The sequence below is a fragment of the Drosophila nasuta genome, chromosome 2R (genome assembly GCF_023558535.2).
Source record: "Drosophila nasuta strain 15112-1781.00 chromosome 2R, ASM2355853v1, whole genome shotgun sequence".
Taxonomy (NCBI): Eukaryota; Metazoa; Arthropoda; class Insecta; order Diptera; family Drosophilidae; genus Drosophila; species Drosophila nasuta.
The window spans coordinates 24,479,361-24,494,232 of NC_083456.1; the positions used below are offsets into that span (position 1 = coordinate 24,479,361).

Consider the following 14,872-nt stretch of genomic DNA (forward strand, 5'->3'; position numbering starts at 1 on the left):
TAAAAACAGCACAGAAAATTAAGATTAATAAAATTCCTTTTTCATCAGAAATAATCTCCTAAAAATCGAAATTAATATCTCTTATGAAGACATTTTTATATGCATATTTTCAATATGAAAAAAGCTTTTTCAGGAATTGCAAAAAATACATTTTACTTCCTACTACAAAATTTTTGAATACTTTGCCACTTTCAGCAAATGTATTTGAAGTGGTTGTCGACCCATCGTCTCCTTTTTCTTGAGCATTGTCATTTCACATCCATCGACAATTGAACATTTTGTGTATTTATGATATGAGGGGCGTACGGAGCTTGCGTGTGTGGATGTGACCAGAGGCATAAAAGTGTCCGATGCCAGGTAATACAAGTCGACTTGTGGTTCATGAATAATTGAAAGGTATTTATGAGCTCTCTCTTTCTCTGACTGGCACTTAAAAGAGGTCCTGCCACTGACAAGCTCATCAAAATGGTGACAGGACAATCATGTAATGACAGGCGACAAGTGATGGATATTGTGTAAACTGACAAAGAGTTACAAAGCCATAAAACTAATACTACAACTAATCTTTAGCATTATAAATAAAAGAGATAACTTGCGAAGGCTGATTTCCAAAGGCTGAAAGCATAAATTAAGAAAAGAAGCCAATCTCGGACGAAAAATAATACAATATTTAGACACACATACATATGTATATTAAAAATGCTGAAGAAAATAAATTAATTCATGTCCGTTGGCGCTTAAGTCCATTAAAAATCATTCCGATCAACGTGAGTGGCAGACGAGGGCAGCGCACATTGCGTTTTTCTCACAATTAGCATTTTGGCATCCCAGCTCCACTCCCACTCCCACTCTCCTCCCCATCTTCACTTCAATATCGTTGCCAGCCTCCGGGCCAGAGAGAGAGAGGGAACGAGCAAGAGGCAGACATGGGTGAGCGTATAGCACACACCTGCAGAAGAGAAGCGAACGAAACGATTGAAACATTTTTAAAAATTTGAAATTCATATGCGCAACAAACGTGAAATGTTTTACGAAGCGTATTGGGCAATAAAACCAAACCAAACCGAACCGAGCTGCAGAAAACCAAAGCAAAGCAACACAACACAGCAACAAAAAAAAAGGCAACACAAAAAAATAAATAAAAGCGAACCACACGCAAGAAAAATATTCGTGCAAATAAATATGAGAGAGGGGGAGCTGTGGGGATGCCAAAGGAGGATGAATGGAGAAGAGCGTAGCGAAATCGCTGAAACGCTCGACCCATAGAAAGCGACAAAAATAAATAAATATATGAAAACACCTAAAAGGATTCAATTATTCCCCCTCGTTACACAACAAAAAAAGAATACACACACACACACACGTATATATAGAACAACAACAGGAACAAGCGCAAGAACAACAACAACACGGACAGCAAAAAGTGCGCGCCCATAAAAGTATGCAACAGAAATTGCTCACGGCATGTAAAGTGCTCCAGCAAAGGGGTGAGAGAGACAGGGAGGAGAGATGGAGAGAGAGAGAGCGAGGGGGATGGAGTAATAGCATATGCACGCGCATAAATCGCGCAACCAGATAGGAACACAAGAACGATGACGACGATGGCGGCAGCGTTGTCGTTGGCATTGGCCATAAAAGCAAGCGGCATGTAAAAAGGACACTCATATTTATATGCACTGATTGCCAAAGCAGTGCAACACTCACACACACACACGCACACGCTTCGAGCAATGCAATACATATATTGATTGAAAAATAATATTTTAGCGCTGCATGGTAAAACTATCGCATACAAAATACACGCTGCGAATCCGCAATGACAAAGCATAAATTCTCATTTTTTTCCGAGATTTAGGTTGTATTTTAAACTATTGTTGGCAAGAATATTTGAATTACAAAAAAATTAGTTAATGGAAGAAGCATAGATAAGAATTAAAGGTTAAACGTTTATATGAATGCTGTATAGGATTATATTCTAAAGGTTTTCTAATGAAATAATACGTATACGTCAGGTATACAAAAATATTGTCATACAACAGTTGATAGCAAGTTATATTACAATTATGAAAGTAACTTAATGTATAATTAACAATTGACATTAAGAGTTAAGCGTTTTAACATTGCATGTCTATGGGTTTACTTTTTAAATATTACGCATACGACATGTAAAAATATTGGATATGTGAAAAAAGTCAACTAGAATGCATTGCTTGGCATACAAATAAAACGATGTTAATGAATTTTAGATAAATATAAATGAAAGATATTTTCTAAAAGATGTATATTTTCAAATATTACGCATACGACAAGTAGACTAAAACAACACAATCAAAAAATTATTGTTAACTAAAATTTTATAATTAAAAACAAAAGTTAATAGAAAAAGCATCACTGCAAAAACTCATACGGATATTTACCTAAAGTTATCTCATATTATTACGTATACGACAAGTATACTTAAACAACACAATAAAACTATAAACAAGAATATTGAATTTTGAAAATCTTCTTAATGAAATCTATATAATTTAGAGTACTGGGAATGTTTTCTAGATATGTATTTCTTATAAAATATTACGTATACGTCAAGCATATGCATCATAAACGAATTATAAACAAAATTAACCTAACTTTATACATTTATTTTATTAATTTTCAGTTCTGGGAAGTCATCTCTGATGAGCATGGCATCGATCCCAATGGCTATTATCATGGCGAATCGGACTTGCAGCATGAACGCATCGATGTCTACTACAATGAGGCAAGCAGCGGCAAGTATGTGCCCCGTGCTGTGCTCATCGATCTGGAGCCGGGCACCATGGACTCTGTGCGTCAGTCACCCATGGGTCAGCTCTTCAGACCCGACAACTTTGTCTACGGACAGTCTGGAGCGGGTAAGACGAGAATATTCTTTAATCCCTTAAAGTCTTCGCTGCACTTTGCAGCTAATCATTTCGCCATGCAGCACACACAAAGCTCATTTCCTGTTCAGCGTGCTTTTGTTTATCTTAGACAAAATGCGCCCGGCAGCTGATCGTCATTGCGCTTGCTACGTGCAACTACTACTTGCAACCACAGTTGTTGCAGCTGCTGCGGCACAAGAACGGGCTGTTGTCATTGCTTTGATAAGTACAAACAAGATGTCGTTGATGGAATTGCGGCTGGTTGCGGACCTTGATAAGCTCCAGCCTCGGTCATATGGTTGTGCAATGGGGCGTGGCCCTCGCCGCCCCTCCATCTCGTTAATGGCATCGTTGTTGTTGCAACGTGCAGCATTGCAGTTGTGTGGCGCAAATTTCCGCTGTTGCTGCTGCTGCTGCTGTTGAAGACACGACTGTCCGGACTGCTGATGTTAATTGCAATTATAAAATGGCCTGCGGCTGACGATGAAAATTAATTTTGTACATGTCAGTAATCACGACGCGTTGTTATTATTCTCTCCCACTCTGACGCTGTCAATGTCGGCGTGTGTTCATGTGTGTGTGTGTCTGCTTGTGTGTGTGTGTGTTGATTAGATAAATATGTTATTGAATATGCAACATCTGTTGAAACTTTACACTCTTAACTCTTTACTCTTTGTGACAGGCAACAACTGGGCAAAGGGCCACTACACAGAGGGCGCCGAACTGATTGATTCAGTGCTCGAAGTGCTGCGCAAGGAATCCGAGGGCTGTGACTGTCTGCAGGGCTTTCAGCTGGCCCATTCGCTGGGCGGCGGCACTGGCTCCGGTTTGGGCACGCTGCTGATATCGAAGATACGCGAGGAATATCCGGATCGCATCATGAACTCCTTCTCCGTGGTGCCCTCACCCAAGGTAAGTGCGCGTTTTTTGTGGGGAGGGGCAATGGACAATGGGCGCATTGCTGCCTGCCCATGATCCTGACCAGGACAATCCGCTTAGCCAAATCAGCTTAGCTCACACATTCGACACTGGCATCGGCTGTAAGCCGACCAGTAACCCCAAAGCGCTTTACACCTGCACGCGTTTTAGCCAAATTAGCAACATGCCTCGCACCATGGCAACAAATGTGGCTAGAACCCAAAATCCCACACACTACGTGCGTGCCAGCCACACTCATTTGTATGGCCAAAAATACGCTCTCCCAATTGAAATCGTGCACATATTTTAACAATTTATTTGCGCCTCGATTAAATTACGCAATTACTAATTATGTTTTGTACGCAAAGCTGTTCAAATTTTCCTAATTTAGATAGGCAACAATTTCAGCATTTATTAGTATTTTTTTGTTACACATTTTTAGTATTTTTCAATTTTAATTTCGACATTAATTTAACAGAAATAAGGAATATATTTATATATAATTTAGATTGGCAAAACTTCAGCATTTATGTGTATTATTTTGTTATAAATTTGTACTCTTTTTCCACTTTATTTTCAACATTAATTTCACAGAAATACATTCCTTACTATGTTTTTCCAATTAAAGCTAGGCAACCCTTCTGAATTTATTTGTGCTATTTTATTATATATTATTACTATTTTTCAACTTTATTTTCAATATTATTGGCATATTCAGCATAAAGTAGAAAAAGATTTGGTTATTTAAATCAGAAATTTTAATGATTTATTGAACTTTTTAAGCCTCTCAAAACTAAGAAGAAAGTTTCTTATCAAATTTACTTTAAAAATTTTTTTGTTAGAGCAACCAGAGTTCGTTCACTTTTGTTGCCATTTGTATTTAATATTTGTAGGCCGCTTTTATGCCAATTTTAATTGACGGCCTTACGCAGATCTGCCAAATAATTTAAATTAATTTGCGTAACGAATTTAGAGCCGCCAAAATGACCTGCGGATAATTGACAATGCAATAGTTTAAATGCATTTACGTGGATAGCTTATAGAACAACATAAACACACACACACGCAGAGTAATAGTTGTGTGAGTTTTTAGCAAAACGGCTTTTGCAAATAGCTCGCAGTCGGGACGACACGCCTCAATTATAGCTTAATTAACCTAGTTGCATATTTTACACGCATTCGCAGACCATTCCTGCCTCCCTTCCCCCTCTACCCGCTTTTAACAAGGGGGAATGCCTCAGCCCTGAAGGCACGTGAGACGCCTTCATTTGCATTATAAGCATGATGAGCATTTAATTACATTTCGCCATTTAATTAAATTAATTTAGTGCCAAATTGATTGTCAATAACAGGCGGTGCACAATGTCCATCAACCAGGTGCCACAAAGGAATTGAATATTTATGCAGCATTACGTTTATTTTTTTGTTTGCCGCAATATTACAAACAACACGAGCTGAAAGATAAAAAACGCACACACACACACACTCGCAATAAAGATAATTTAATGGGTATTTAAAATAATTTAAATAAATGGAAAATTATAAAAAGGCTGCGCATAATAGCATAGAATATTCTGCATTCTGTATTCAGCATTTGCATATTGAGCATTTATGCAAAAAAAAAAAGTTCCAGTTTTTGCAAACGCCACAAGAATGCCAGAGCATAAATTGCAGTAAATATTCCACATTTTGTCAAAAGGCAGCTTTAATTTTCAGCTTTATATTGCCCCCGAAAATTCCATACCATTCCATTCCTCCGAGCCCGAGGTCAGAGGTAGCATAGGGACAGACAATTTGAGCAATTTTCGGGGTTAACCACAATGGCAATCGCTGGAAAGGCATCAATGGCCCAAACGGAACTTACTGTGTGTTTGTGTAATTGGATGGATATCTGCAAGAGTCTATAATACAATTACACTACACACACACACACATAGATATACACAGGAATATATTTTGCTGTAAATATGCGCCCCTAAAGGGTTCACTTGGCACTCAATTTAAAGAAGAGCTACAAAAAGTTTATTGAGGCGTGAAATTAGCATTTGACAAACTGCTTATGCCAATATATAACACTTCTCTTTCCCATCCATTTTTGTAGTTTAACTCCCATACACACACACACTCAAAACATATGCAACTCGAAGGAAGGAAGAATGAGAAACTTATGTTTGGCTGTGTTAAATTTATTACCGATACGCTTCACTTGCATTTGCCTAGCAAACTATGCTTTGTGCGTACTTCAAACTCCAAAAATCTGCCCCTTAAATTTCTACCCTCGATTTACCGCAATGTTTTGGCCAACAGCGGCCATTTTGTTGTGGCCAGAAACTGACACTCGCCTGTCACTCGAACAGCAAATTCCAAAATTTATGTGCATTGTTCGTTTTTTTTTTTAACTTAAATATGAGACGTAATTTCTAGCAAATTATTTAAACACTGATTAATGTAGAGAGAGAGTTTGCAATCAGATACTTTAACACATCCCTTTTTGATTTGCACATTTAGTTTGGAGTTATTTGCACTGAACAGAGGCAAGTCATGTCGAGGCATAACTCATTATAATTAGATTCAGGTAATTCGACTGTACTCGAGTTGCACGTTCGTTATCGCATTGGCCCTGCTCCATTAAATAATTGCAAGGATTTATGTGCAAACATTTTGGTATTTCGAGCAACACAGAAAACTATTGTTGTTGCTCGCTTTTGGGCCAGACAATGCATCTTGCCTGTACAAATAGAGGGCTAACCAAAGTATTACTACACATAATTTTCAGTTGCCGCACACAAACAAACAAACACAACACACATACGAACACACAAAACACATTCAGAGGCATTCATACGATACGATGTGCAATATGCAAGTGCATTTATAGTACAACAATTGTTACTCTAAGTGCAGCTAGAGGCTGCAACATGCAGCTCCAATTGCAACTGCTGCTGCTGCATTGCAAGTGCAACTCCAACTTGTCCATTTGTTTATGCTTTTACTGCTGCTGTTGCTGTAGTGCAAAATGCAATTTCCATGTACTTTGCAAACAATGCAAACTTATCCACAAAATACATTTTAGGAATCAAAAATGGTATCTTTTTTTCCTACTCTGGAATTTAACTATTGTAGCTGTAGATTTTGGCCCCCCCAAACATCATCTTCATTAATCCAAATCTCTCTGTCTCTCTCTCTCTCTCTTGGTTCAGCTTTCCAATTTTCGTAGTTGAGTAAAGTTTCTTGCATCTCTGCCGGAAATAACCTCAAGGCAGCTTCTCGTCTGCATTAGAACAATTTGTAATGTGAATGCAATTGCAATATTTTCCACCTGGCAACGCATTCATGGAGATGAATTGCCAATGATATCCATCTGAAGACTGCAATCAACTGCAACTGACTGAGAATGTGAACATCAGACACAATTAAAAACAACTTTAAATTAAGCAGACTTTGCTCTCTCAGGCGCACACTAAATTAAAGCTCTAAATTCATGGGGCTGTGACCAAATGTAATTATTTTGTAAGGAATGCAATTTAGAGCAGGTTTTGAAAAACAATTCAAAATGCAGTCAGAATTATTTAGATGAACTAAAAATCCTTAAGCATACCTATATAAGATATTGTCCTAATAAACATATTTTCTTTATTTAAAATCAATTACTTATAAAAATCATGCTGAACTTAAGAATCTTCCCTCCATTGAAATAGAAAATGCAATAAAAAAAAAGTTGAAAATATTAATAATTATGAGCTTTCGTTTTTAATTAAAAATTATACAAATTTCTGAAATATTCTCAAGTGAAAAATATTATTTATTTCATTTAAAGACATTTTTGCAAAAGGAATATCAAACTGAATACCAAGAAAGCATAAGCATATTTCTAAATCAATTCGAATATTACAAATAAAAAAGTTTTTAATCTCACCTACAAATTCTCCAAAATGAAGAAAATTTACAAATTAAATAGAAAAAGACTTTAATAATAAATAATGATAATAAAAAATAATAAAATCAAAAGCAAACAGAATACTAACAAAACTTAAGATTCTTTGAATTAAAAACAAGAATAATAAGTATGGCTTCAGCTTTCGCGTAAAAATTGTAAAATTAAAGAAATATTCTCATCTAGGAAGTAAATAACGCCAGCAAAAAGCTGAATTCACTAAGTTCTAATTCTAAAAATAAATGTAATCTCTACGCAACCTCGTCAGCTATCTCTTGCTAATCTTAGTCACACATTAGATGCTAATTAGAAACGCAAATCGCACATATTTTTCACACACTTAATACATTTATTAATCAATGACTATTATTCTTGTGCTCATATTTTATTGATAGCAATTAACAAATTGTGTCTGCTTCTTTTTTCTTGCATGCCTGTCGCATCGTCATCGCTATTTGTTGCCACCAATAGGTGTCCGATACCGTTGTGGAGCCGTACAATGCAACGCTCTCCATCCATCAGCTGGTGGAGAACACCGACGAGACGTTCTGCATTGACAATGAGGCGCTTTATGACATTTGCTTCCGCACGCTGAAGCTATCGTCGCCCACCTATGGCGATCTAAATCATCTGGTTTCCGTAAGTGAATCTTAATCAAAATTAAACTAATGTGTGTCTCGGTTTTGTGTATTTCCCCACCCTCCTCCACCCTTGTGTTCCATCCTCTTCAACCACAACCACATGCAACAACATGCGATGCAATTCAGGTGTCCGAGGTGGTTGTTGAGCCATATAATGCAACGTTGTCGGTGCACGAATTGCTCGTGAACACAGACTTAACCTTCTGCATTGACAATGAGGCCCTGTATGACATATGCTATCAAACGTTGCGTCTCGGGTCCCCCCACCTATCAGGATCTCAATCACTTGGTGTCCGTAAGTAGCATTGGCCAAAAGGAATACAAACAACCAGCCACGAAGAACAACTAAGATGATGATGATGATGATGACCACAAGACTAATCTAATTGCTGTCGGAAATTTGTCTAACACTCGCTTCTCTCTCTATCTCTCTCTGGTATTAGGTCACAATGTCTGGTGTGACGACGTGCCTGCGTTTCCCTGGCCAACTGAATGCTGATCTGCGTAAGTTGGCTGTCAACATGGTGCCCTTCCCACGTCTGCACTTCTTTATGCCCGGCTTTGCCCCACTCACGGCCAAGGGATCGCAGCAGTATCGCGCCTTGACTGTCGCCGAGTTGACCCAACAAATGTTCGATGCCAAGAACATGATGACCGCCTGCGATCCTCGACATGGTCGCTATCTGACTGTGGCCTGCATCTTCAGAGGTAAGCACAAACAACCACAATAAAAGGGACTGACGAAATGTGGCTTTCAACTTTGAAGGGCTGTTGACATGACTCGACATGTGACACACCACGTGCTCCTTGACTTTTCAACCGCACCCACATTCCACACACAAAAAAAAAGAAGAAAAATAGTTTTTTAACAACAAGTTTGGGGGGAACACCTTGTTGTCCCATCACTCAGTTGTTTGCTTAGTCGAAGCAGCTCAGGAACCGCAGCTAACGCGGCTTAGACGGGACAAAAGTTAGTCGCTTTGTCATGGAGCTGGCAGGTGTGCCAGCTGGCCACGTTTGTCCATCGTCGTCCACGTAGCAAACCTCCCCTCACTGCTTCTACTCTTGCCACTTGCTACTTGCGACAGCGACAATTTTATTAGCAAACGCAAAGCCTACTTATGGGCGCCACTAAAAATGATTAATGCACGTTGACTGGCGGCTAAAAAGGCTGCAATCCGTCAGCGCGCACGTAGCGCAAATTTGTTTGTGAGCACTCGCTTTCTCACCCCCTCTCACTCCTCTCTGCATACTGCCTGCTGTCACCGTCTCGCCATGTGGCTAAGGTGGAGGCGAGTAGGTCGCATTTTTTTCGCGCTAATTTTTAAATTAATAAACTGCTGCGCTGCGGCGCCCAAAAGTATGCCGCATAATATTTCATTTGTTATTCCTTCTGTGCCCAACCGCCAACAACAACGACGACGACGACGAGCTCTCTCGGCCTCGGCCTCTCACTCCCCGCTCCATTTTACACTGCCTTTGACTGATGACTCGCAAAACGCGCGTAATTAGAAATTTACTTTCAAGATCCATTGGGGAATTGCCGAGTTCCCATTGCCGAGTCGCTAACGTTGTAGTCCCAGTCCCGCAACCGCTGCCTGACACGGCTTTTGGGCCTTAACTAATCATGCTGAACGTGACTTAAGGCTGCAGTGTGGCCTCCCCCCCCCCCACTTCTTCGCCTGCTGCTCATCCGTTTCTTTGCCGCTTGCAAAATAATTAATCACAAAAATGAGCGTAAAGAAACAAAATACAAAACGCACCAAAAAAAAAAGCCAAAAACAAAAAACACAACAACAACAACCAACAAGAATTTAAACAGCTTTTTTAGTTGCCTCCTGGGACTGTTTTCTGTTAGTGTCCTCCCTCTGCTTCTGCTCCTGCGCCTTCCTTTAAGCAGGAGCAGCCCAGGTGGCCAAGTGTGTGTTGCCAGGAAGCAGCTTTAGGAAGCCGTTTAGTATTTCATATTCAGGGATTTGGGGATTTGCTTGACGCATCAAAGCTAACGTTGGCTTTTGATGTAAATGCGTCAAGTTGGCCACCAACTGCTGCTCCTGTTGCTTCCGTCTCTTAGTTTAGTTTGAATTCCAAGTATTTTTTATGCTGACGCTGTTAATAATTAACAGGACCCATGTCCATGAAGGAGGTGGACACACAGATGCTCAACGTGCAGAGCAAGAACAGCAGCTACTTTGTCGAATGGATCCCCAACAATGTGAAGGTCGCCGTCTGTGACATTCCGCCACGCGGCCTCAAAATGTCCGCCACATTCATTGGCAACTCGACGGCCATCCAGGAGATCTTCAAGCGCATCTCTGAACAGTTCACTGCGATGTTCCGTCGCAAGGCTTTCCTGCATTGGTACACCGGCGAGGGCATGGACGAGATGGAGTTCACTGAGGCCGAGAGCAACATGAACGATCTGATATCCGAATATCAACAGTACCAGGTGCGTCTCCGCTTACTAAACTCAGCTTTACTCATTTAATATTATATTATTGTTTATCATCTTGCAGGAAGCCACCGCCGACGACGATGTCGAGTTCGATGAAGAGCAGGCCGAGCACGAGGCTTACGAGGCGGAGACGCTGCAGAATGGCGACTCCTAGTCCAGCACTTGCAACTAACGCCTTCCGCTTGTACTATTCTGCATGACTAACTTTAAACATAAGCTATTTAACATGTAGAGAGACAAGTTGTGTCAGCTAATAAAACATAAATCTAGTATTTCATTTTTATGTTTTTAAGTGTTTCTTTTCTTTTATTGGCTCGCTTTACAGCAGTCTTAATTTTAAAGTGGATAGTTGAGCAAGACATCTTGTCGCGCCAGCTCCAACAACATAGGATCGTCGAAGAACTTGTTGATAGACACATCCTCAGAGAGACCCTTGCGTCTTCGTGTCTTGATCATAAACTCACGAGCTAAATGCGACGCCTGCTGCGGCTCCAGTGGCCGGATGACAATGCTCTTGTCCAGCGGATCGCCGGGCACGATTTGCCAGTGATGGAACACGGACAGACAGAAGGCCTGACCCTGAGTGTGTGTGCGCAGATCTGTCTCGAAACCGAACGAATCAATGGCGGGTATAAATGCTTTGATTGTGTAAATCGGTGAGCCTGAAACGGGAGCATCTTGCGTCACATGTCCTCTGCAAAAATGAGATTTATTAGTAAAGTTTACATTTGATATCTCAAGATTAATCTCACCTGCGTCGCGCCAGCACCGTGTAGACAGCGGACACACAATCAGCGGGTGCCTGCACCTCAACAAACAAATACGGTTCCATGAGACGCGGCGTGGCCATCAGGAAAGCCGAATAAGCCACACGACGTGCCGTGGGAATGATTTGGCCGCCACCACGATGCAGCGCCTCATTGGCAATGACTGCGTCTAGAATTTTAAACTTCACATTACGTATGGGCTCCTCGCAAAGCGGCCCTTCTCGTGTGCCCCATTGGAAACCTTGCACAATTGAATCCTTAACGGCAGTCAATAGATTCTTGTCCACCTCCGAGGGCAACGTATCATCCACCAGAATATTGGGTCCTGTTGTGTCTGGACCAAAAGCCCAAATGGAACGTGCGGCCAGCAAATCCCAGTCGTAGTTAACTTGGAAGAATTCGCCAATGCGCTTCTTATTCCAATTGATGCAGACGGTCTCATTCTCAATGTCCTCGGCCAATCCTTTCTCTAGTGGCTCAGATATCATGGTAATCTTGTTCTTCTTGTTTGGCGTCTCTGCGAAACACTTCAGCGAACTGGTTTCCACAACGGTTTCACAGAAAGCGACCACGGGATCAGCGACCTTGATGTCAATTTCCGAATACATTTTGCGCAGATCATGCATCACGCAGTCCAAGTACAGTTCGCCAGTTCCGAGAATAACGTGTTCGCCCGACTCCTCGACGCGAGTGGACAACAAAGGATACGATTTGTTAACTTTACGCAGACCATCTAACATTTTGGGCAACTCCGAAGGATTCACGGGCTCCACGGCAATCTTGATAATGCTCTGTGTATTAAACTTTAGTGGTCGGAATATGTAGAGATCTTCTGGCACATTGATATCCACAATGCTGGAAGTCTTCACAATACACTGATCAATGCCCTCGATGAGAACCCAATTACCCGAAGGAACACGATTCAACTCCACTTTGTAGCGGGCTTCGTAGACCCAAAGTCTGCCCACTTGAAGGATGCGTGAATCCTCTTCGTCCTGCAGTGTATAGTTCTCTCCGAGCACACGTACCTCCTGTCCAGCATGCAAGGTGCCGGAGACAATGCGTGCTAACACCTGGAAGAAGGTGCAGTCATCGTTGGGATACATCTTGGAACTGTGCACCATCAACGTTCCATACTGATTGCACGAAATCATGTCGCGATAAATGTCGCCTTCCTTGGGTCCCGTGTAGATGTGATCTACTTTGCGTTTGGCATTCTCCAGCGGCGATTTGATGTGTTCCACACACATGTCCACAAATCCGCTGCAATCGCCCATAAATCTGTTGCACACCACACGCAACAATGGACGTATGTTGGACTTCATTTCCTCCTTGGAAACGCGCACGCTCAGCTCCGACAAAGTTTCCGACAGCGTGGTGTCTACATCACCCACAACTTGAGCAATCAGCTTGTACATGGGCTCCAAAATGAACTCCACAAAGCTGCGTTGTGCCGAGCTATGCGGCGGCTTCTTGGTGAATTTGCGCCTAAAAAGAATAATATGAAAGTTGTAAAACTTTTCTTTTAACAGTTTTAACATCCGCACTTACGATTTGCTGTGGAAATACATGTCGCCCCACAGACGCTTGGCAAACTCATTGTAATTGACTCCCTCGTAGGTATCAGCGTAGAGTTTGGCAAAGGATTTGAGAGTGAAGCAGAAGCCGTATAGCGAACTGGCAAAGCAAACATTGCCAAGCACTGGGGACACCATCAAATTATCCTCTGCGCTGCCATAAGTGCTATAGTAAGAGTGATCGATTAGCATAAACCAAAAGTGCAACGAATAAAGCAAACCAACCTGAGCAAGCCATTAATCTCCTCCACGATGTGCTTGAGCTTGAAGTACGCATCCTGTGGCGGCAATTTCAGCTCCAGAATGAGACGATCGATCTACAATATACAATATTAAAAATTATAAGTCGTCCTTTAATGGTTATTTTTCTGTTTCTTCAATTAGTCAAACTTTATACCAGTGCTTATCGACGACATATGTTCAACAAAAACTCTTTAATTACTCATGACACAATCTTACCTTATTGATGCACACAGTGATGGCCAATCGCTCCTGCACCGCATGCTTCAGCAGACGTTCGGTGTTCAGCATGACGCCTTCGGATGCATCAATGAAGAGCACAACGCCATCACTCATGCGCATAGCAGCTGTTGCCTCATCGGAAAAGTTCACATGACCAGGCGTATCGAATATGTTCAGCAAATAGCTCTTTTGCTTGACATCCTGCAACACAAGGGTCACTGGCGTAGCCTTGATGCTGCAGCCACGCTCCTGCTCAGTGAACAAGGTGTCCGTGTATCTCAAGGAACGCTCTTCCATGTTCTCGAACTGCGGATGCGTCTGACGTATCAGGCAGTCGACGAAAGTGGTTTTGCCATGATGCAAGTGGCCAACCAAAGCAACATTCCGAATCAATGGCGGCGTATCCATCAGATCAGCCATGAATTCCATGTCGTAAGTTGTTTCAGGCAAATCCTGTTCCTTGATCTGAAACTTGAGCTTCTTCACAGGCTCAATGAGCGGCTTATCCAGCGGTTGTGCATCCTCCTCTTGCACTATTGTCTCCACATCTGGACCGTAGACTTCTACGGCCGATGGATAATATCGTTTATCCTCGTGTAACACAACTGCAGTCACCTCTTTATCCTCATCGTCTTGTGGCTCTGCTTCGTCCTCATCCATGCCATCCTCCTAAAAGATGTGCAATTACTAATGTGAACACTTTTGTTAAAATCTTAACTTACATCTTGATCATCTGGCACATCGGGTTGGCCATAAATGCTCTGATCATCGTCCTCATCGCTGTCCAAGTCGGGTCCTATGTAGTTGCCAAACTCATCATACAAATCGGAATCCATAGTACAGCTTTGCTGAAATAAATATTTATTATCGTGTTTATCCTTCAAAATAAGATCCACTCTAATGCACACACACACACATTCACACAAGCACTGGCGCCCCTTCAGCAAACGTTTACATGCTTTTTGCCGGCACAGCCAAAATAGCATTTGAACGAACAGCATTCACTTCATTGAGTCATAAACTATTTACCTCGTTTATAAATCAATTAATAACACTACTTTTTCACTTTTTCTTGTTTAAATAGCAATTTATCAATATTTTGCACAATAAAAACGCGGAACACGAAGCACGCCGTTCTTCTTCTTCACATTAAAGACACAGCTGGCCGGCACTAGGGTGACCAAATCTGCTCACAGCCCGTTTTTACATGCAGTG

General features: G+C 41.3%; 2 protein-coding genes across 2 annotated transcripts in view; one reads left to right on the forward strand and one right to left on the reverse strand.

The window, feature by feature from the left end:
- Nucleotides 1–11,134, forward strand: part of LOC132784117 (tubulin beta chain) — a 25,839-nt gene extending 14,705 nt beyond the window's left edge. The window contains exons 2-7 of the mRNA XM_060789522.1: nucleotides 2,660–2,894; nucleotides 3,586–3,815; nucleotides 8,227–8,394; nucleotides 8,840–9,104; nucleotides 10,523–10,845; nucleotides 10,913–11,134. Coding sequence (XP_060645505.1) covers nucleotides 2,660–2,894; nucleotides 3,586–3,815; nucleotides 8,227–8,394; nucleotides 8,840–9,104; nucleotides 10,523–10,845; nucleotides 10,913–11,005 — 1,314 coding nt within the window. The 3' untranslated portion in view covers nucleotides 11,006–11,134. The remainder of the gene's footprint in view (nucleotides 1–2,659; nucleotides 2,895–3,585; nucleotides 3,816–8,226; nucleotides 8,395–8,839; nucleotides 9,105–10,522; nucleotides 10,846–10,912) is intronic.
- Nucleotides 11,130–14,816, reverse strand: LOC132784116 (116 kDa U5 small nuclear ribonucleoprotein component). Its single transcript, XM_060789521.1, has 7 exons — nucleotides 14,687–14,816; nucleotides 14,380–14,505; nucleotides 13,655–14,326; nucleotides 13,421–13,512; nucleotides 13,170–13,361; nucleotides 11,604–13,106; nucleotides 11,130–11,545 (listed from the first exon to the last, which is right to left on the reverse strand). Exons 2-7 carry the CDS (start codon nucleotides 14,491–14,493, stop codon nucleotides 11,188–11,190), a joined length of 2,931 nt encoding a protein of 976 aa, XP_060645504.1. The 5' UTR covers nucleotides 14,494–14,505; nucleotides 14,687–14,816; the 3' UTR covers nucleotides 11,130–11,187.
- Nucleotides 14,817–14,872: the final 56 nt, after the last annotated feature.

What these genes read in the sequence shown, in the direction of transcription:
- LOC132784116 (XM_060789521.1), bottom strand. Translation starts at nt 14,493, where the DNA reads ATGGATTCCGATTTGTATGATGAGTTTGGCAACTACATAGGACCCGAC. An exon ending in TCACTGTGTGCATCAATAAG is followed by an intron (nt 13,513 to 13,654) that starts GTAAGATTGTGT and finishes TGTATATTGTAG; the next exon opens with ATCGATCGTCTCATTCTGGA. An exon ending in ACGGTGCTGGCGCGACGCAG is followed by an intron (nt 11,546 to 11,603) that starts GTGAGATTAATC and finishes TCATTTTTGCAG; the next exon opens with AGGACATGTGACGCAAGATG.